We start from the raw sequence: 18,119 nt of genomic DNA on the forward strand, positions 1-18,119 counted from the left end.
CTCCAAGACACTCCAGCGAGGCCTGTGAAGAATGGGCGTCTAGACCGGAGCGTGACGCGCTCGTCCGCGTGCGCGTCGTGGGAGGCATTCTCAATCGTGCCCTTGCGCCAAGGTGGCTGTGAAGAATGGAGATGGTGGGAGGGAAAGACACCGTAGCAAGGGAGGCTTTGCGCCAAGCGTTTTCTGCTGGTTCGTGAAGTCTATGGTAGTACATATCTTTTATGCATGTCTCTATCTTACACTTTGTTGTTTGCACATGTCTCCAATGTGCGTGTCGTGGCTAGTGCAGCCGACGAAATCCAGGCGTGATGTCCGTTTTGGACTGGTTTGCCCAGAAGGAGTGGACGAGGTCACAGACTCGTCTCATTGAGTCCAAATTCCTTTCTACTATGACTTGCCATCCTGAGTAGAGTCTTGCGTGCTCTGCTTGTAGGAGCAGACTTGTCCTGGCCTTCCAACTCAATTCGGGCACCCATGAGCGTCATTACCAGGCAAACCCAACCAGATGTCCGCCATATCTCCTCTTGCTTATATCCCCTCAAAAGCCTCGTAGACTCAAGCCTTCTCCTGCGCAAACGGATCAACCCCCTCTTCAAGCAGCGAAACCTTCTCGCCGCCATCAGGTGTCAGACTCCACTCCGTCGTCTCGAACTGTAACAAGAGATCCAGTCAGCAGAAGCTCATTTTTGAACCCCCAAAACACTCCACCATATTTCTCTTTCCCATAGATACGGGGACTACTCACAAAACCCATCCTCTCCCTCCTCACACACCTCAACCTCATCTCCCCGCGTCCCCTCGTCCCCCTAACGCCAAACCGCACATCAATCTCCCCATGCACCTGGTCGATCTTGCCCCAAATCCACGGCAGCTGCTGCGCGAAGTAGATCTCGTCGCCCAGCAGCCGCCTCGCCTCGCCGTTCGTCCTCAGGCTGTACAGAGCGCTGCTGACGACGCTCGAGTTGCTCTTCTGGTAGTTGAAGATGGCCAGCGTGCAGGCGGCCATGATGGCCGCGAAGGCCGGGAGGGTGCGCAGCCAGGCGTTGCGGGAGGAGAGGGGGGGCAGGGCGCGGTCGGCGCGCCGCTCCATGAGGGGGCCGGAGTTGGGCTTCGGGGCGGCGATGAGGGTGCGGCGGGCGGGGAGGGAGGTGGTGGTCGGTTGGCGGAGGGCGGCGTGCGCCCGGGCACGCAGGCGGGGGAGCATTGTGCTTTGGTGTGGGTTGGTGGGGTTGGCGTTGGGGCGTAGACGTGGTTGTTTTTTTTTGATGCTGGTGGAGGATGTGTATACGTCAAAGTCGAGATGGGTGCTGGCCCGATTAGGAAGGAAGCGCTGGAAGCCGCGGGCTATGGGAAGATCACGTGATTTCGTGGAATTTGAGGACGACGCCGTCACCGATTGATGTGGACGTACATATGAGATGAAAGGTGTCTTGAAGAACATAATCAAGTATCGTGTATCGTATGTATTAAGAGGCTACTATATTCGATGATTGATCCCTCCAAAATCCAATCACCTGGTCAGATGAATCGCTAAATGTATCGTCTCGTCGTAATAATCGGAATAACCGCGAGAAGTACACGACAATCTTACGCACTGCCGCGTGCTTACACGTGATCAAGTGCGAATGCCATTGACTTCCCAATATACATCGAGGCTGTGATAACTCCCCGAGCCACCGCAGCCGTCAGCCGTGCATGCAGCGAAACGCCGAGGGTCTTGGGAAGTCGTTAGCGGCTTTAGCTGCATACTCCAACACTGCAGTAGCCGCGAACAGTTGCCTTCAGGTCGCATAGAGTAGTGCAACGGCGCTGGTTCGAAATAGGTGACCCTGAATAATGCAGGGTTGTTGATTTCGAAACTGCAGAATCTCTGGAGTGCCGAGACGCTGAGTCATGTTGTTCGGGTATTGCAGGCAACTGCCGAGTAAGATGGCTGTGTCCGTCGAGGCTGGAAGTCCGTCGTCGGGCCTTTGATATAGAAGTGCCGAGTGATCGGTGTTTAGTCAGACCGATCATCGGGGGCGCAAATAGTCCAAGTTGACGATGCCTTGTCGACGATGGCTGGTCATCGCAGATGGAAAATAAGGCATCCTCGCTAATGGTTGCTGGCAATGTGCGGATGGTGATGATGTGCGGTGGCGTGTACAACCTCCGCCAGGTGCCAGCAATGCAGCTCGTGTTTTGGTGAAACGACACCAACGTGCCGCAACGTAACGTGAAAACCAGGAACACTCTTCCTCAAATCAAGGAATCAGCGCCCTAGCCCTCTCCATCGCCTCGTCATCGATAGTGAAACTCTCGAGCATCTTCAGCTTCTTCTGGTACTCGGCGGCCTTCTTGCGCGCAAGCTCCTCGGCCGTGTGCTCCTCGTCGACGTCGTCGCTCGGGAAGACGGCGAAGTTGCGCCAGTCCCTGCAGCCCTTCTCCGCCTTCATTTCCTTGACGATGCTGGCGTAGAGGCGCGGATGGCTCATGCGAAGGCAGCGCTGCGGGCTGCGGGTGTCTGGCGGCACGGGCATCATCAGGGCCTCGATCTTGTCGTCGGATTCGCGGCGGCAGGGCGGGAGGAGGGCGATGCTCTCGTTGGAGGAGGCGCGGGAAGGCGTGCTGTTGGTGGTGCTGTTGCTGTCTTGGCGGCGGAAGTTGAAGCTGGAGAACTTTGGTCGCGAGTTGTGTGTAAGGGAAGTTGGCCGGACAGGACGTGGCGCCTGCTCAACTGGTGTTGCGCCTTTGGAGGGGCGGAAGCAGCTGAACGGCATGGTGGTGAATCGTTGTAGTGTATGGCTGTATGGAAGAGGTGTGGATCGGCGGTGGTAAGGCAGTGGCGGTATTACAGTAATTAAATCGACGCTGATCAATGCTCGCTTGAAAGATGGACGGAGTCGGTTGCGCGGGTACAGTAATCAAGCCCGGTATCGCTGCTCAGCCTGGTGCCGGGGTGTTCGGCAGTGGTGTGCTGATCGCGGTCGTATCTGCAGAGGGAGCGCGGCTACGACGAGCGGACGGGCGAAGCGTGCGCAGCCTCAGCTTGGAATAGAAAGGTGTTGGTGGTGGGTGCGGACATGGCTATGGCGAGGGGGAGCGCATGGGAGCAGCGGTGCAGGCGGGGCGCGGGTGTTATAGTGAAGGAGGTGTGGGCAGCATGGCAGGGTGCGCGGGTGGACGAGGAAAGGCAATTCAAGGCCGTGGTGGGCAGCGAGTGGGATGGGTGAATACCTGGGCTGCGGTACCTCCGGGTCGGTGCACGGGCAAGCACGGCGAGTGGGCGGGCGACGGACAAGCATTTTGGGGCAGGCCGGGAGCGACGGCACCCTGCGCCCTGACGACTGGCGGCGGCCAGCGCGGCCAGCCGACACCGCAGTAGCGTCAGCGCACGCAGGCCCGCCGTGTCTTTGATTTGCCGCGCCCTCCTTGCGCGCCCACTCGAGCCACTCTACCTCCGCCGGCCGCTATCTGATCATGCAGCCGGTTGGGCCTGCTGATCGATGCGTCCGCGAGAGTGGCAGAAAGCCTGATCGCGCCGCCTGTGGCCCCGACCCTGCTCATCAGCGTGACAATCGACCACAATTGTGTTGTATGGTATGCCAGCACGGATTGTCACCGCCCAGCGACCCCGTCATCGGCATCGGCGCCCCGTCATCAACGATCGCTCATCGCTCGGTCCACGGCATGTCTGGCCCCGCGCAACCGTTCTGCAGGCGCGTTGCTGGCCACGCGCTGGCCGTGTGTGCCGGCGTGCCGTGCGCTGCTCTTCAGCTCGGAGCTCCGCCATCGTCGTCGCTCGCAATTTACCCGAGCACGCCGAGCCAGCGTGTCTGAGCTGCGGTGCGGTACGCCACTGCGCGTAGGGTAGCTCTCGACCTCGACCTCGACCTGCTACACAGCTACTTCTAGACGACCACCCGCAGCCTCGCTTGGCCGACGCTGGTGGCGCGCATGCTAAGAGCACCGTTCGTGCACCTCGCACACCCCGCTAAAGCAGCAGCGGCAGACAGGCCGCAGCGATGCGACGCGCCCATGCAGCCTCTCGCACGCTGGCCCGCCTGCATCCTCCCCATGGGCAGACCCCACGTTTGGCGTCTCATCGCCCTTGGCCCTCGCCTGCTGCGACGGCCTGCCGGCAAAAGGTAAGAGCGCACGCGGACTTCCTCCGTCGCAGGAAGCGCGCGCGTCATCTTCTTCCCACCTATAACAGCCGGCAGGCCGGGGCCTGTCAGCCTACAGCGCAACGCCCCCGGGAACCTTACAGTCGCATCGTATTCCCGCTCGTTACACTGGGAGTTGCCGTGCAGGAGGGTTCGTAGCTTCTTCCATGCAGCGCAACCTTGCGACGAGGGGTTGCGACTGCCCGTATGGAACACTCGTTTATTCGCCGGCGCTTCCTCATCGCGAGACCCTGCCGGGAGCGGTCGGGAGCATTGAGGGGCATGCCACGATGTTGAATGATGATCGTGGTGATCGCTGTTGCGCTGTCAACGTGTGGTGAGACGTCACGTGTCGCCGGGTGACAGGAGGCCACGACATCTCTCATTCTTGCTACGCTGCCACGCTGTTCTGCCAGACCGTGATGAACGCGTGTATCGTATGATCGGCGATGGAGGATAAGGCATGCACCGGGTCACGATCCATCGGCTGCCGAGGCAGCTCGAGAATAATATGCTGTAGCCACGAGCCAGCTGACCGACCAGGAACATGCAAGACAATAGCCGGCGATAATGCAGTCGTCGAGCTCATAGCATTCATTGGTATCTGATCATGCACACGCAATCTACCGACTGCCCTTCTTCCGGAACGTGAAACTGCGCATCTCGGTCAGCCAGGCCAGGCACACACAAGAATCCACAAACCAATCGTCTCTCAGGATCCCAACCAAACCACCCAGCCCATCAAACACCAGAATCAAAACAACAACGAGGAAAAGGAAAACCAAAACTCACAAATTGACGTTCTGCCCATAATACTCCCCCTCGAACGGATCATCCCCCACCCTCTCCACCTCAAACACCTTCCGCGCAGCCTTCAAAAAATGCATGTCGGCCTTCCGCCTCTTCACAAAGCAAAACCAGCACACTGTCCGCTCGCCAATCAGCTCCTCCAGCGTCCGCATCAGCAGCGGGAATGCGGGTTCGAAGTAGATGCAGTCGGCCGCGAGGATAATTTCCGGCTGCGCCGGGAGGCCCGCGGGCGTCGGCTCGCCCCAGTTGTAGATGCTGGGCGTGACGGTGCTGGTGAGGTCGTTGAGGGCGGTGTTGCGCTGCATGAGGGGGAGCATGGGAGCTTGGTCGGTTAGGTGGAGGGGCGTGCTGAGGGGGATGGATTTGGCGAGGGCGAGGCTGTGGGGTGGTTAGCTGGGTCGCTTTGCGGTTTAGGATGGAGTGGGATGGGGATTGATGTAGGTCTCTCTCGGACGATCATGCGTGCCGTGGTGCGTTGTGGAAATGTTGTGGCGACTGGGCGCACCGCATCGCACGAGAGTCGGGATACATAGGAGGCGTAGAGGAGCGAGGAGAATGCGATCGATCAAACATACCCGACCAGCCCACCTCCAGCGCCTAATTCAACACTACAAACAAACCAAGTCAACAATCAACCCTCCCTTCCAAAAGAATCTCACAAGCCAAGCCAATCAATCACATACATGCTCTCCGCACTCCTAATCTCCTCCCTCTTCGTCTTAAGCAGGTACTTGGCCAACCGCATGCCGGCGGGCCACAGCATGCCGCCGCAGCCCGCGGCGAGGTCCTCGTGCAGCAGCAGCGGCGGGTCGAGCAGGCCGTCGAAGGTCAACGACTGCGTGTTGGCCTTGAGGTACTGGGGCGCTTGGACCAGCTCTTCGCTGAAGCCGAAGGGGTCGTTTTCTGGCGAGGGAGAGCGAGGGGGGGTTGTGGCGGAGGGTGACATTTTTTTTTTATTTGTATTAGCGCTTCTGATTAGGTGGGATGAAACGAACGAAGGAACGACAGAGAGCGAGTGGTGGTATTTCTTTTGGTTGTTTCGTGTTTCTGGTTATTTCGCCTCCAACCCTACGTTTCCAGCCCCAGCAGGACTTTCGCCCACGCACGACGTTTCGTCGTCCGTTATCTTTTTGGCGGGCGCCAGTGGGGCTAGACCTTCCCACAGCCGTGCGATCATTGGGTTTTGGGCGTCCCGCTGCGCGCGCCGGCGCGAGAAAGCTTGTCCGCGAGGCTTGTCCAAGGGTCGTGAGCTAGTGGGCATTATCACCGCGAGTTATAGCGTGGCTTGAGCGAGGTACACCTCTGTACATCCTGCAAGTCCACTTGTGAGTACGCATCGCGTGTCCATGTTTCACCGCCAAGGGCTGGCGATGAGCTTGTTTCGGACGAGAATCCTTCCGCACACGCGGTCGATGCGCGACTGAGGGCTTTGCGGTCGGTCGGCCACGTATTGCAGGCATCAGGCTTGCAGCTGCTGCGATGCGCCGCGTTCAGACCGGTGTCGAATGGTGATGATGGTACCCAACTGGTGGGAGCTCTGTCGTCCTCGCCAGCAAGCTGGACGGGCATGCTACCTCAAGCGTACGACTGCGAGTCCCTGCAGCTCAAATAATGCAGCGCGCGAATCACAGTTGTCTCCGTCACGCGAGTTGTTTCAATTGCAAAATACCGCTCTTGAGGCCGCGTGATGCGCCAGCGCATGCGAGCTATGGAGGGCTCACACCGCTTGGAGTGACCTCATGCAACCTCGCTTGATCGCGAAGATGCCTGAGTCTTGCTGTCTTGGGAATGTCTGAATCGTACGTCATGTGCAAGCAAAGTCTTGAGCAGAGAGGGCGAAGTCGTTCGCCGGTAAGGCGCCTGGTCCTAAGGCCGACGTACAAATTTTCGTGGAGCTCCATGGCCGCATCGAGGCTTGACCGCAGCTTTCGAGTTCCAAGAGGAGCATCATCCATGCTTTTGACTATTGTCTTTACTTTGTCTAAAACTTCCACGCCGTCGTCGTGGTTACACTCATGCCCTCACTCAAGCAGCGCCCGCCCCCTTCCTGAAACTAACCTTCTCCACCCCCACGCTCTCATTCCCCTCCGCATCCTTCTTCAACTGATACACGTACAACACCAGCACATCGCCCTGCACATCCATGAGCACGAAGCTCGGGGTATTCGCGTCCTCCTCCTCGCTGGCGCCCAGCGTCTCGTCCATCCAGCTGTCGGCGCCCGTCGCGCTGCCCGGGTTGACGAAGAACTTGCCCTCCATCTCGTAGGCCTCGAACTTGCACGTGCCGCCCCAGCACAGCACGTCCACGTCCATCTGCCGCGCCGCGATCAGCAGTGCGTCCGGGTCGCCCGGCGGCACGATGCTGTCGCCGTGCGTGAAGCCGATGCGCAGGCTGCCGTGCGTGACGACTTTGGAGAGGGCGGTCGGGATCGGGAAGCTGGGCTCGCCGCTGCTGCCGCCGCTGGGTGGTTGTTGCTGGCCGTAGGGCGCGGCGGGCGGCGCGGCGCTGCTGAGCGGGATGTCGAAGTCGCCTTTGACGAGTTGGAGGTCGGGCGCGATGCCGCGCAGGAAGGAGTAGACGGAGGGCGAGGTCAGGTTGCCGAGGCAGAGGATCTGGCCGATTTTGCCGGGTGTGAGGAGCTTCTTGAACTGTTGATGAGAAATGTTAGTTGCTCGCTCGCGATCGGGGATCAATTGGGTCGTATAGGTTGTCGTACTTTTGCGGGAATGTCCTAGCCCAGCCGTCAGCCTGGCGGGTTCATGGTTGCGGCGGGTTGGGCATGGAGCTCACGATTGCGCGGTCTGGGATGAAGAGGTCGCCGAGGACCAAGACGAGTCTTGACGCCATGCTGGTGTGTGGTCTAGTTGCCTGGAATTGACTGCGATACTCTCCTGTCGCAACTTCCTAAACGGGAATTGAGTGAGGTTGAACGTTTACCAGCAGCCTGCTGCTGAGCTAGCATGTCCAGGCCGTGATCTGGGCGAGCTGCGGTTTGGTGGAGCAGCTGTGGAGAGGATACGCGGAAGGTGACCCGAGGCCGCTCGGCAAGCGCCAACGCCGTTGTCGGCTGGGACGTGGCGGGTCGACTCCAACGGCGGAAGTGCCCTCTCGACGGTATCGGCTATTGCGGTCGATGATGGCCATGGGGATGCGTCCCGGTTGTGAGTCGTCACCCCATCCGGTGGTAGGCGGACAAGACTCAGGTGGACCCTTCTCGGATGGAGGTGTCATGGAGCCGGGAAACACCAGACGACATCAATTGATTGAAAATTGATTAATCGATCAATCAACCTTTGCCTCTCGCAATTGCCGACCTCGCTGGCCCGAGCCCCCTGCTTTTTGAACGGCAGTCCAGGTCATCACTCTGCTAGTTCCCGTTTCATCAACACGCCGTCGAGTCGACAGCCCGCTTCCATCAGATCCCATCGATCCCATCAAATTCCACCGTTTCCTCCCATCAGTCCGGCTTCTGCAAGGTACACGCTCACGCGCGCCAAACAAGCTCCCGATTACACACCCAGATTGTCGTCATCCTGGCTTCCACACTGCCCCGCTTTCGCTCCCTCGTCCGCTGTAGCCGATCTCTCTCGGCTGCCGTCAAGCTGGCTCCACGGGAACGCCTGAGTCTCATCTCGAGACATTTCAATACCAATGCTCACGTTCCGCTGAACACACCTTTCTCCATCGAGCGCAACAGCAGTCCCGGCGACGACATTGAGCATTCTTCCCTACCTAAAGCACAGAGTCGCCAATTCGGTACCCAAACAACCCCACCAAAGAAAGAAGAGCCCGCCCAAGAAGAGAAGAAAGAGCCAGTCAAGATGTCTAGCCAGCCCCCTCACCCTACTGTGCTCATCCCGGGCCCGATCGAGTACGACGATGAGGTTCTCAAGGCCATGAGCCACTACAGCGAGCCGCACACCGCCGTGCCCTTCGTCAAGGTCTTCGGCGAGACCCTCACCATGCTCCGCCAGCTCTTCCAGACCACCAACCCCAACAGCCAGCCTTTCGTTATCAACGGTTCTGGAACTCTTGGATGGGACCAGGTCGCTGCCAACCTGGCTGAGAGGGGCGATGACGTCCTCGTTCTTCACACGGGCTACTTCGCCGACAGCTTCGCAGACTGCTTCGAGACTTATGGCGTCAAGGCAACTCAGCTGAAGGCCCCCATTGGCGACCGTCCTCAATTGGACGAGGTTGAGAAGGCTCTCAAGGAGAAGGAATACAAGATCCTGACCGTCACGCACACCGACACCAGCACTGGCGTGCTGTCCGAGATCAAGGCCCTCAGCGAGCTCGTGCACCGCGTGTCGCCCAACACACTCGTGGTCGTCGACGGCGTCTGCTCCGTTGCCTGCGAGGAGATCCGCTTCGACGACTGGGGCATCGACGTCGTCCTCACCGCGACCCAGAAGGCCATCGGCGTGCCCGCCGGCCTCAGCATCCTGATGGCCAGCGAGCGCGCCATCGAGCGCTTCCGCGCGCGCTCCACGCCGCCGCCCAGCTACTACGGCAGCTGGAAGAACTGGCTGCCCGTCATGCAGAACTACGAGGCCAAGAAGCCGTCCTACTTCGCCACGCCGTCGCCCCAGCTCATCCACGCCCTGCACACGTCGCTCACGCAGATCCTCAGCCGGCCGTTGGAGGAGCGCTTCAGGCTGCACAAGGAGGCTAGCCAGAAGGTGAAGAAGGCCGTTGCTGAGCTCGGCCTCAAGCAGCTGCCCACAAAGCCCGAGAACGAGGCTAACGGCATGACCGCTATCTACTTGCCCGAGGGTCTGACGCCGCCCGAGATCCTGCCCAAGCTGATCGCAAAGGGCATCATCTTCGCCGGTGGTCTTCACAAGGAGATCGCTACCAAGTACATCCGTTTCGGCCACATGGGCGTCTCCGTCACCGACCCCAAGAGGGATGACCTGGACAAGGCCATCAAGGCTCTCAAGGAGGGTCTGGCTGAGGTCTCGCAGAAGTAGAAGAAAAGTTAGCTTGTCTGGCTGAGGAACATAGGAATGCATATATGATACAGAAATCCACGACTCAATGCACACAAGTTCGTTCTCATACTGTCTCTCATATCTCATTGTCTGCATATCTCCAAACGACTAATCGAACACCCAACTCCACAAAAATCCCCAAACTCCAAAGACCTGGTATCCGTTGTCCAACCAATACCTCCCAAACTCCAGACCCTTTCTCAAATCTCCCCTCGCCCAATCTCACCCCTCACTCCCCCACCAACTCCAAAAACTCCACCCTCCCCCCCTTATCAACCTTCGCCCACACCGCAAACGGCACCTGCACGCGCCTCCCCAGCTCCCCGCTCTCCCACTTCGCCCTCCCAAACACCGCGACATCCTCGCTTCCTCCTCCCGCTCCAAACGCAGTTTCGACGTCGAACTCCAGCCCCGTGCGGTGCCGCCGCATGTCCGCGAGCGTCTGCGCGATGGCTTCGGGGCCGGTGTGCGCGATGCTGCTGTGTCGCCGGTGGCGGCGGGCTGAGTCGGGGAGGTTCCTGGGAGTGAGGGTTAGTAGGAGAGAGATTGGGTGGAGCAGGGGGGGAGACGAACCAGTGCGGGCAGAGGAAGGTTGCGTCGGAGGTTGTGAGGGGGGCGACGGAGGAGGCGGTGGGGTTTGGGTGGGTTAGGAGGGCGAGGACGGGGGTTGAGGGGTTTTGCTTGGTTGTCGAAGGTGCTGAGGTCGGTTGGCTGGTGGGTTGCGATGGGAGTTGGGAGGGAATGTCGGCGTGTGTGGAGGGCTTGGTTGGTGAGAGCGCAGGCGAGCCGGGTGCGGAGGCGGCGAGGAGCTCGTCGTCGAGTTTGGTCAGAGTTGATCTGAGGCTGCCTGCGGGCAGAGATGGGGCGATGACTGCTGTTTCGGCCATGGTGGGGTGCGTGGTCGGATGGAGTGAGGTTGTTGGACTGTGGGTAGGTTGAGAGCTTGATTATTGAATTGAAGTCGGCGAATGAGATGGATCGTTCGTGATTGGTTTGGCAATCTTGAGTTGTTTCAATGCGGGCTTGAAGAATGTAAGAAAATCAGAAACAAATCTCTCCAAGTAGCTCAATGAAGCTAGGTAAGGGTAGACCTGAGAAAACCCAAGCTCCTCATATTATACATCACGGAACGCCACGGTTGGTCATCAATGCGCAGCAATAGGTACTAAGTGCCGCCGAGACCTCATCCTCCGCCCTTGAAAACGCGCATCATGACAAGAACTCTATCAGAGAACAAGACGCGGACAAGGCGCGGCCGCGTCGCGCGGTCCCCTCGCGACTCAAGATGCTAAGCATTTCTTATCTTCAGAAGCGTCTTCGCGAAAGATGGACGAGTCATCCAAGACCCTTTGCGCGGCAGCGAAGTCGAGGGCGCGAGTCTGGGCTCGTGGAATGCGGCGGCCACGCGCATGAGTGCAGATGTCATGGCGGGAGGATGGTCCGTTGTACGCGTGAGCTCGACATGGCATGCGCTATGCCCGACGAATGAGGTGCTTCTAGGCGCTTGGCATAGCGGGGTCTCTCTCCCTGGGCGATGAGGTCTCTGGTGCTCTTGGGTTCTCTTGGGGTCCATTCTTGTTGCGGCTTTCCTATTTGGCTCTTTCGGTCGATTGGCGATACCCACGATCTAAGATCCGTTTGCTTGCCGCTTGTTCCTACCCCTGGTTGTACGCGAATTCGGACCCGACGTTGCTCGCAGTCACGTGCGATAGCCCGCGACAAGATCAGTCTCTTGCGCGGAAGACATTAACAGCCATCAGGAGCTCGAATAGACAGAAGAACGTACATCGGTGAACAGACTTTAGAAAGCATTCACATGGTGACTGTCACGAAGGACCTACGAATGCCGTTATCGTCCAAGTCTACAACAGACGTGCAAGTCGGCACGTGACATTGAAACATCCTGTTTAATCCGGTGAGATGGCCGAGCGGTCTAAGGCGCTAGCTTAAGGTGATACCTCCTGGTATTCCTACAATCGCTAGTCCGAAAGGGCGTGGGTTCGAATCCCACTCTCATCAACATCTTATTTTGTCTTTTTTTGTCAAGCATGAGCTCGGCAGCGTCTGGACTCAACGAACAAAAAGAGACGACACTATCCTTTTGATTGTATAGCCTACAGGGTACGGATGAAGCGTATAGCTCATGACTAGACTGACAACATCATTTGCGTGTCTCAACTCAGCAGCAATCCTTTCGATATCAAGGCCTTTCTTTTAACCAGAGGTTCAGGATAAACATCTGCCGATTCACGTTCTCTGCCAAAACTCCAACAGTACGCAAATTCAAAAGTTATACAATTGATGAACCACAACTTACCACCAAAATCAAAAACCACAAAGATGCTACTACAGCTTCTTAACCAATCTCCCAACTACGTGAGGCAACGATTCGAAATATCCCTCCCGGCTGTCGTAATCGATCTCAACAGACTCCCATTCTCCAGCGTTCTTGATGACATCCCCGGTATTCCTCAGCAAATGGCAATTGTCGAGCAACACGCCCCAAGGCACGTTATTGACAGCTTCACCCTGACAGTCAGCAACAATCCAACCGCCCCAAACCAGCCGACAACACTCACCCTGCCACGCCCTCACCGCCCCATGCCTCGAAGCAACATGTTCATAAACCAACCACTGGCCCCCGGGCTTCAAACTCTCATACAAAGCCCTCACCACCCCCTCCGCCCCCGCCCCAACACTACACAGCACATGCACCGTGACAACCGTGTCCACGCTCCCCCTCTGCACCCCCACGCTCTCCAGCTCCTGCGCAAACGCCTGCACAGGCTCATACACGCCGGCCAGCCCCGCGCGCCGCGCCGCCTCACGCAACTGCGCGTGGAAGCGCGCGTTCGGCTCCACGCCGATGATTTTGGTGATCTTGTCGCGCGCGCGCGCGAGCTCGGGCATCCAGACGCCGCTCGCGGGGCCGATGTCGAGGACGACGCCGTGCGAGCGCGCGAGCAGGGGCGCGACGCGGGGCGCGAAGAGCGGTTTGCTCGCGCGGCCGAACCAGAACCAGAAGTGCTGGAACCAGGCGTGTTTGAGGGCGGGCCAGGAGGGGGTGGAGGGCTTGGGCTGCGTGAGGAAGGTGTAGGGGAGCGTGAAGAGGGTGAAAGGGAGGGTGAGGAGTGAGGTGAGGAGGACGAGGGGTGGGAGCAGGAGGTCGAGGGGACCGAGCATGGTGGGTTTGAATTATATGGTGGAGGGAACTTTTGGGGATTTCGAGATATGAGCGGGCATGAAGTTGAAGGAGAAGGTGGCTCGGGTTTGGAAGGGCTGGTATGCGGGCTGATGATAATGAGGTCGTCGTGGTAGCTGTGGTTCCATGGTCAGGCCACTGCTCTGTTGCCCTGCGCTTGTTGGTCCAGAGCAAGCCATGGGAAGCTTGATGGGTCTTAAATCGAGATCTCTCGTTGCTGAAGTGTGGCTTTGCTCATTGAGATACTACTCCCTCGTCTCATCATTGAGCGTGTCAGGACACTAACCATAATGACAAGCAGTCTGAGCGCACGAGCACGTGACCACGACTGTCATTCAACAGCAAAATCACCTGACCGCTCCCCTCTTCACAAGCACGAGCGACAACGCCTCACCAAACGTCCAAACAATCGTACCATCCTCAGACCTGACGATTAGGAGGCGTGATTAAAGCTCGCACGCCGCTGGGGCCAGCAGCCGGAGCGTTGATCTGATCTGCGCGGAAAGCGCGTCTTGGCTTCTCCGTCCGCGCGGAAAGTGAGATCCCGCTTTTGTTGATTGACGACACGGCGCTTATCATTGATGTGTCTCGATTCCCCAACGTCTGCGACCGTAGGGGAGCCGGATCACGTGCGCGGTTGCTGTTGTTGGATGGGAGGTCCTGGTGTTGGGGAGAGGATGGAGATGTACATGTAGTGACGTGGCGGTATGGGATGCGATCAATGGTGATGGTGCTTCGATGGAGCTGCACGCGGCCGACGGAACTATTGTACGGTCTTAATAGGAGCATTTGTATTATTGTTCAGCCATGGTTACGCGACAGGAGCCATGTTGTAAAGTGCAAGCCTTCATCGACGCGATCTCTTCAACATGACACTGGCGGTGTCTGACGTGATGCAGCTTGCTTCACGAGGGCATGGAATCTTGCAGCTTGCGCGACGCTTATCGCATGAGTTAAGACATGGAGGCAGGGTGACGTACGGCATCTTGATACCAGCCTGAGGCTCAACGATAAGGATAGAGTGCAGACGCGACGATGATGTTGTTGCAAGATAGGACGGCAACGGACGTTGACAAGTTGAGGCTGTCGCTGACGTTGCCATGCTCCAGATATAGCCATACCGACTGCGGCTGGGTCTGCGAGGCTGCGTGTTCCGGAGGAGAACCGCAGCGCGCGATGAGTTGACCGCGCGCCGTGCATCGCGGCTCACACGGGTTCCTGGCTGAAGGAAAGGCAGAGGCGTGGGGAAAGACATGGGATGAATGGCAGGGTGAGACAGGTGACTTTGCGACGCCCTCGCCGGCGGACGGGCTATTGCAGGCGATTGATATCAACGGAGCAGCGGATCTGCATGCCAGCGTATCAAGCAGCGCAGACCGACAGCTTGGTTCGCGTGCTGCGGGCGGGGAGCAAGGCAGGCGAGTTTGAGTGCGAGGGTGCAGTCAACGGACGCTCGCACCTCAGGCGGGCTGCAGATGCGGTGCGGCGTGCCAGCTGGAACCGCCGGGCGGCTTCTCGACTCCGGCGCGGAGACCCAATGGCCGTGTGGCACTAGCGCCATGGGGGGCCAGGGAGCCAGGTTGGGTGTGGTGGGTGTGTTGGGTGGTGACAACGCCCCCAGCGCGCGGTGCGACTCTCACACCAGGCGCACGTCGGTGCACCGCAGCCCTCCACGCCTGCTGATGCGATCGTGCGGTGAGCACCGCCGGAATGCGTAAGCCACTGCCCTACCTTAAGTACCACTCTCGCACCCCTCCCTCCACCGCCCGCGCTTCCTTCCGCCCTTTCCAGTCTCGTGCCACCCTTAAAGCTATCACCTGAAGAGCTCTGCATTGAGCTTGTTGTGAACTCAAATCGCGCTATCTATATCTCCTTCAACCACACCTGCTTCGTGCCATACCATTTCGACCATCAACACACCTCAACACACCTCAAACCACCGCCATGGCAGCTCCCAGATCCGTCCAGTTCATTGCCCTGCGCAACCTCTCCCGCGGCAGCCATGCCCAGGTTCGCAACCTCCACATGACCGGCCCTGCGACCTACGCTTCGCCTGTCCTCTCCAAGGAGCGTCCGGGCCTCAACCTTCCTCGTGACATTGCCGGTCTTCGCAACGAGTGCAAGAAGAGGAAGATCGACTTCAGCGGCAACAAGCAGGAGGTACGTTGAACCACCCTACATCTAATCAAGATATATCACTAACTCTCATCCAGCTCATCTCCCGCCTCTCCGCCGATGAAATCACTCGCTCCCGCGCCTTCAGCACCGCCGTCGAGCAATCCAAACGCCCCACCACCGAGCAGAAGAACGCCGAATCATCCGCCCCGGTCCGCCACTTCAACACCTCCCGCGCCCTCAAGACCGTCAACGACTCCTCCACCATCGATTTCGCCTACCTCCCGGATTTCGACCCGGACAACTCCGAGGCCAGCAGCTCCCTCATGATGCGCGTGCCCATCCTTCCAGACAACAGCTCCACGTCGTACATCGCGCCGGAAGCTGAAGTCGTACGTTGCCACCCTCACTGCAACCCCAACCCCTCGTGCACATTTACTGACTCCCCACCCCAGACCGTCATGAAACCCGAAATCGCCGCCGCCTCCCCGGACTCCGTCATCCTGCCCATGGCCGACTCTCACGACGGGCACGCCAACGGCATCGACTTCCCCGCCATGACCAACTTCATGACCGCCAGCGTCGCTGCTGTGGCGAAACCGGTCGAGAAGCAGGCTGGCATGTTCAAGGAAGTCTGGAACAGCATGCTGGACGACATTGTTGGCAAGAAGCCTTCGCCTGCTTGAGCGGATGGCATTAACGTGGGAAGGGAATGATGTTGCATGGTGTGGTGATGAAGCGAAAGCGAAACGAAGCATATAGACTGTAATTCAGCGAGCGACGGCCGCTTTTCTTTAGAGGACGAATGCATTTGCTCGGAGAGACGAGCCTTCAGTTTCCCGTACAAGATTCGATCCAGTCTCAATAATGTCAATCACGCTGATGTTTCTCGTTCCCTACCTAGTAAGTATACCTAAAGTCCCTGTTCTCTCTATCAGTGACATCAGCAGAATCCAGCTCCGCCAAAACCGCCCCATCAACGACCGGCTTTCCATACACACGGTCCCGCCGCCCGTTCTCATACACGCAATACGCGTAGTGCAGCGCCCCCGACGCCGCCATGATCGCGAACGCGCAGATCATCGCGCCGATTCCGAGCGGGTAGTGCGGCGCCTGGGAGCGCAGGAAGAACTGCGGGCCGATGATGTTCCCGATCGCTGGACGGTATCTCGTGTCAGTCTATCAACTCGTCCGTAGTGGATTGGGAGACGCACCGTAGACGACCGCAATCGACACGCCCATGAAGCTCTTTTTCGTCCCGCCCGCCATGTTCGACGAGCACAGGCTCAGCATGAAAATCCACGGCACGTTGTAGAAGCCCATGATGTAGACGCCCGCGAGCGACGCCGCGCGCTGGCTCTCGACGTCCAGAGCGTGCACCATGATCGCGCCCGCCATGCCGACCAGCGCCGAGAGCACCCAGAAGACGCAGCGCACGTTGGGCACCTTGAGCGAGATGGCGGACAGCAGGGCGGCGGCGAGCATGGCGACGGCGGCTTGGGGCGTCGCCATGAGGACGGTTTTGGTGCGGCTGAAGCCGTAGCCGGAGATGATGAGGGGGTTGAAGTTGGTTATGCCCGCGTTGGCGATGGCGTAGCCCAGCGCGTTGGCCCAGATCAGGTAGGCGTTGGGGTCGCGGAGGGTTTCGTGGATTTGGGCGATTTTGAAGGTCTGGGAGGGGGGGAAGGTGTTAGTTAGTTGACTGGGGAGTGGGGGGCTTGGTTGGGATGGACTTTTTGGGTTTCGACGCCGGTTTGGTTGGATGCTAGGCGGATCACGGCGAGGTGCTTCTCGCGTTTGCTGAAGAACCAGGCTTTGGATGGCGAGTCGGGCAGGCCGAAGAAGACCAGGATGCCGGTGAGGATTGTGACCGCTCCGTAGATGAGGAAGATGTACTAAGCGATCGTCAATCAGAAATCACTTAAGATGGCCTTTGGCAAGGAGGAATCACCTTCCATGTCGATAGTGAACCACCAATCTTCCCAATCGCGTAGGACAAGATTCCACCAAACACACCAGCAAACGTGTTATACCAAAAAGCCGTCCTCAGCGGCTGTTCCTCTCGTCGATACCACGCCGAGTTGACCAAGATCATGCAGGGCAAAACGGCGGCCTCAAAGACACCCAAGAAGAATCTCACAGTAGCCAGGCCAGCAAAGTTGTGGCAGACGGCCATGAGGCACAGCGCCACGCCCCATAGAGACAGGCAGACGCCGATGTACTTCCCGACCGGCACTTTGGTCATCAGCCAGATGTTCGGGAACTCCATGGCCAGGTAGCCGAAGTAGAAGATGCTGCCCAGCCAGCTGTAGTCTTGCCCTTTCAGGTTGGTGTCTTCTTGGATACCGAAGACTGCGGCGTAGCCTAGGGCGTTCTATTGGGACGGTTAGCAATGATTGTGATGAGTCTTCTGCTCTTTTTGAGTTGACGTACCTTGTCCAGAAATGCCAGTGTCATTGCCAGAACGATCAGAGGCATGACGACGAGGTCAGTCTTGAGAAGAATCCGCTTGGCTTCCGCCTTCGTGATTTCATGCGTTACCCCAAGCACATCAGACTCCTCAACGGCGCTTGACGTGACCTGTTCGACATCCTTTGCAATTGTTGCATCGTCAAGACTCTTTTCTGAAGGCATGTTGAGCGGTGGAAAAGGGCAGCGGTCGAAGGGGTTGCAGGCTCAAGTTCTCGAGGCCCAGTATTCGATATGGAGGGCTGAACATTCCGAGGTATGTCATGTTCCCGGCCTCCTGTATATATGTAGAGCCATTGGTCTGCGACTGTTGCGTCTTGGGTCCTATCGCGCGTAGCACGCAATTGATAGGTGTTCGGTCTCCGGCGAGCAATCTTCGGTGG

The 18,119-nt window shown here is 58.4% G+C and overlaps 9 protein-coding genes across 9 annotated transcripts; 2 read left to right on the plus strand and 7 right to left on the minus strand.

Annotated features, from left to right (window-relative positions):
- Positions 1 to 153: 153 nt before the first annotated feature.
- WHR41_04491 (uncharacterized protein) lies at positions 154 to 1,204 on the minus strand (the record flags this gene model as incomplete). Its single annotated transcript, XM_069373097.1, has 2 exons — positions 154 to 651; positions 746 to 1,204. The coding sequence occupies 2 exons, from the start codon at positions 1,202 to 1,204 to the stop codon at positions 556 to 558; spliced, it is 555 nt and encodes a 184-aa protein (XP_069229934.1). The 3' UTR covers positions 154 to 555.
- A 1,039-nt stretch (positions 1,205 to 2,243) lies between these two features.
- Positions 2,244 to 2,759, minus strand: WHR41_04492 (uncharacterized protein; the record flags this gene model as incomplete). The annotated part of the gene is made up of 1 exon (XM_069373098.1): positions 2,244 to 2,759. The coding sequence occupies one exon, from the start codon at positions 2,757 to 2,759 to the stop codon at positions 2,244 to 2,246; it is 516 nt and encodes a 171-aa protein (XP_069229937.1).
- A 2,174-nt stretch (positions 2,760 to 4,933) lies between these two features.
- efm6 (Protein-lysine N-methyltransferase EFM6) lies at positions 4,934 to 5,901 on the minus strand (the record flags this gene model as incomplete). Its single annotated transcript, XM_069373099.1, has 3 exons — positions 4,934 to 5,333; positions 5,531 to 5,563; positions 5,639 to 5,901. The coding sequence occupies 3 exons, from the start codon at positions 5,899 to 5,901 to the stop codon at positions 4,934 to 4,936; spliced, it is 696 nt and encodes a 231-aa protein (XP_069229936.1).
- An 874-nt stretch (positions 5,902 to 6,775) lies between these two features.
- WHR41_04494 (uncharacterized protein) lies at positions 6,776 to 7,988 on the minus strand. Its single transcript, XM_069373100.1, has 3 exons — positions 7,747 to 7,988; positions 7,673 to 7,687; positions 6,776 to 7,604 (listed from the first exon to the last, which is right to left on the minus strand). Exons 1-3 carry the CDS (start codon positions 7,801 to 7,803, stop codon positions 6,981 to 6,983), a joined length of 696 nt encoding a protein of 231 aa, XP_069229939.1. The 5' UTR covers positions 7,804 to 7,988; the 3' UTR covers positions 6,776 to 6,980.
- Positions 7,989 to 8,777: 789 nt separating this feature from the next.
- On the plus strand, positions 8,778 to 9,929 carry WHR41_04495 (uncharacterized protein; the record flags this gene model as incomplete). Its single annotated transcript, XM_069373101.1, has 1 exon — positions 8,778 to 9,929. The coding sequence occupies one exon, from the start codon at positions 8,778 to 8,780 to the stop codon at positions 9,927 to 9,929; it is 1,152 nt and encodes a 383-aa protein (XP_069229938.1).
- A 250-nt stretch (positions 9,930 to 10,179) lies between these two features.
- Positions 10,180 to 10,837, minus strand: WHR41_04496 (uncharacterized protein; the record flags this gene model as incomplete). Its single annotated transcript, XM_069373102.1, has 2 exons — positions 10,180 to 10,468; positions 10,524 to 10,837. The coding sequence occupies 2 exons, from the start codon at positions 10,835 to 10,837 to the stop codon at positions 10,180 to 10,182; spliced, it is 603 nt and encodes a 200-aa protein (XP_069229941.1).
- A 1,258-nt stretch (positions 10,838 to 12,095) lies between these two features.
- WHR41_04497 (uncharacterized protein) lies at positions 12,096 to 13,133 on the minus strand (the record flags this gene model as incomplete). The annotated part of the gene is made up of 2 exons (XM_069373103.1): positions 12,096 to 12,472; positions 12,530 to 13,133. The coding sequence occupies 2 exons, from the start codon at positions 13,131 to 13,133 to the stop codon at positions 12,297 to 12,299; spliced, it is 780 nt and encodes a 259-aa protein (XP_069229940.1). The 3' UTR covers positions 12,096 to 12,296.
- A 1,786-nt stretch (positions 13,134 to 14,919) lies between these two features.
- WHR41_04498 (uncharacterized protein) lies at positions 14,920 to 16,116 on the plus strand. Its single transcript, XM_069373104.1, has 3 exons — positions 14,920 to 15,312; positions 15,366 to 15,659; positions 15,723 to 16,116. The coding sequence occupies exons 1-3, from the start codon at positions 15,097 to 15,099 to the stop codon at positions 15,951 to 15,953; spliced, it is 741 nt and encodes a 246-aa protein (XP_069229943.1). The 5' UTR covers positions 14,920 to 15,096; the 3' UTR covers positions 15,954 to 16,116.
- Positions 16,075 to 18,049, minus strand: WHR41_04499 (uncharacterized protein). Its single transcript, XM_069373105.1, has 5 exons — positions 17,701 to 18,049; positions 17,219 to 17,641; positions 17,001 to 17,162; positions 16,482 to 16,938; positions 16,075 to 16,424 (listed from the first exon to the last, which is right to left on the minus strand). The coding sequence occupies exons 1-5, from the start codon at positions 17,899 to 17,901 to the stop codon at positions 16,168 to 16,170; spliced, it is 1,500 nt and encodes a 499-aa protein (XP_069229942.1). The 5' UTR covers positions 17,902 to 18,049; the 3' UTR covers positions 16,075 to 16,167.
- Positions 18,050 to 18,119: the final 70 nt, after the last annotated feature.

This window comes from Cladosporium halotolerans (genome assembly GCF_011745625.1).
Source record: "Cladosporium halotolerans strain TM138-S3 chromosome Unknown Sca13, whole genome shotgun sequence".
In the NCBI taxonomy this organism is placed as follows: domain Eukaryota; kingdom Fungi; phylum Ascomycota; class Dothideomycetes; order Cladosporiales; family Cladosporiaceae; genus Cladosporium; species Cladosporium halotolerans.

Excerpts from the sequence above, each read along its gene's own strand:
- WHR41_04494 (XM_069373100.1), bottom strand. The coding sequence starts at position 7,803 with ATGGCGTCAAGACTCGTCTTGGTCCTCGGCGACCTCTTCATCCCAGAC.
- WHR41_04498 (XM_069373104.1), top strand. The coding sequence starts at position 15,097 with ATGGCAGCTCCCAGATCCGTCCAGTTCATTGCCCTGCGCAACCTCTCC. Across the intron at positions 15,313-15,365 it reads TCAGCGGCAACAAGCAGGAG|CTCATCTCCCGCCTCTCCGC; the intron begins GTACGTTGAACC and ends ACTCTCATCCAG. Across the intron at positions 15,660-15,722 it reads TCGCGCCGGAAGCTGAAGTC|ACCGTCATGAAACCCGAAAT; the intron begins GTACGTTGCCAC and ends TCCCCACCCCAG.
- WHR41_04499 (XM_069373105.1), bottom strand. The coding sequence starts at position 17,901 with ATGCCTTCAGAAAAGAGTCTTGACGATGCAACAATTGCAAAGGATGTC. Across the intron at positions 17,163-17,218 it reads GTTCACTATCGACATGGAAG|TACATCTTCCTCATCTACGG; the intron begins GTGATTCCTCCT and ends ACGATCGCTTAG. Across the intron at positions 16,939-17,000 it reads CCGGCGTCGAAACCCAAAAA|ACCTTCAAAATCGCCCAAAT; the intron begins GTCCATCCCAAC and ends CCCCCCTCCCAG.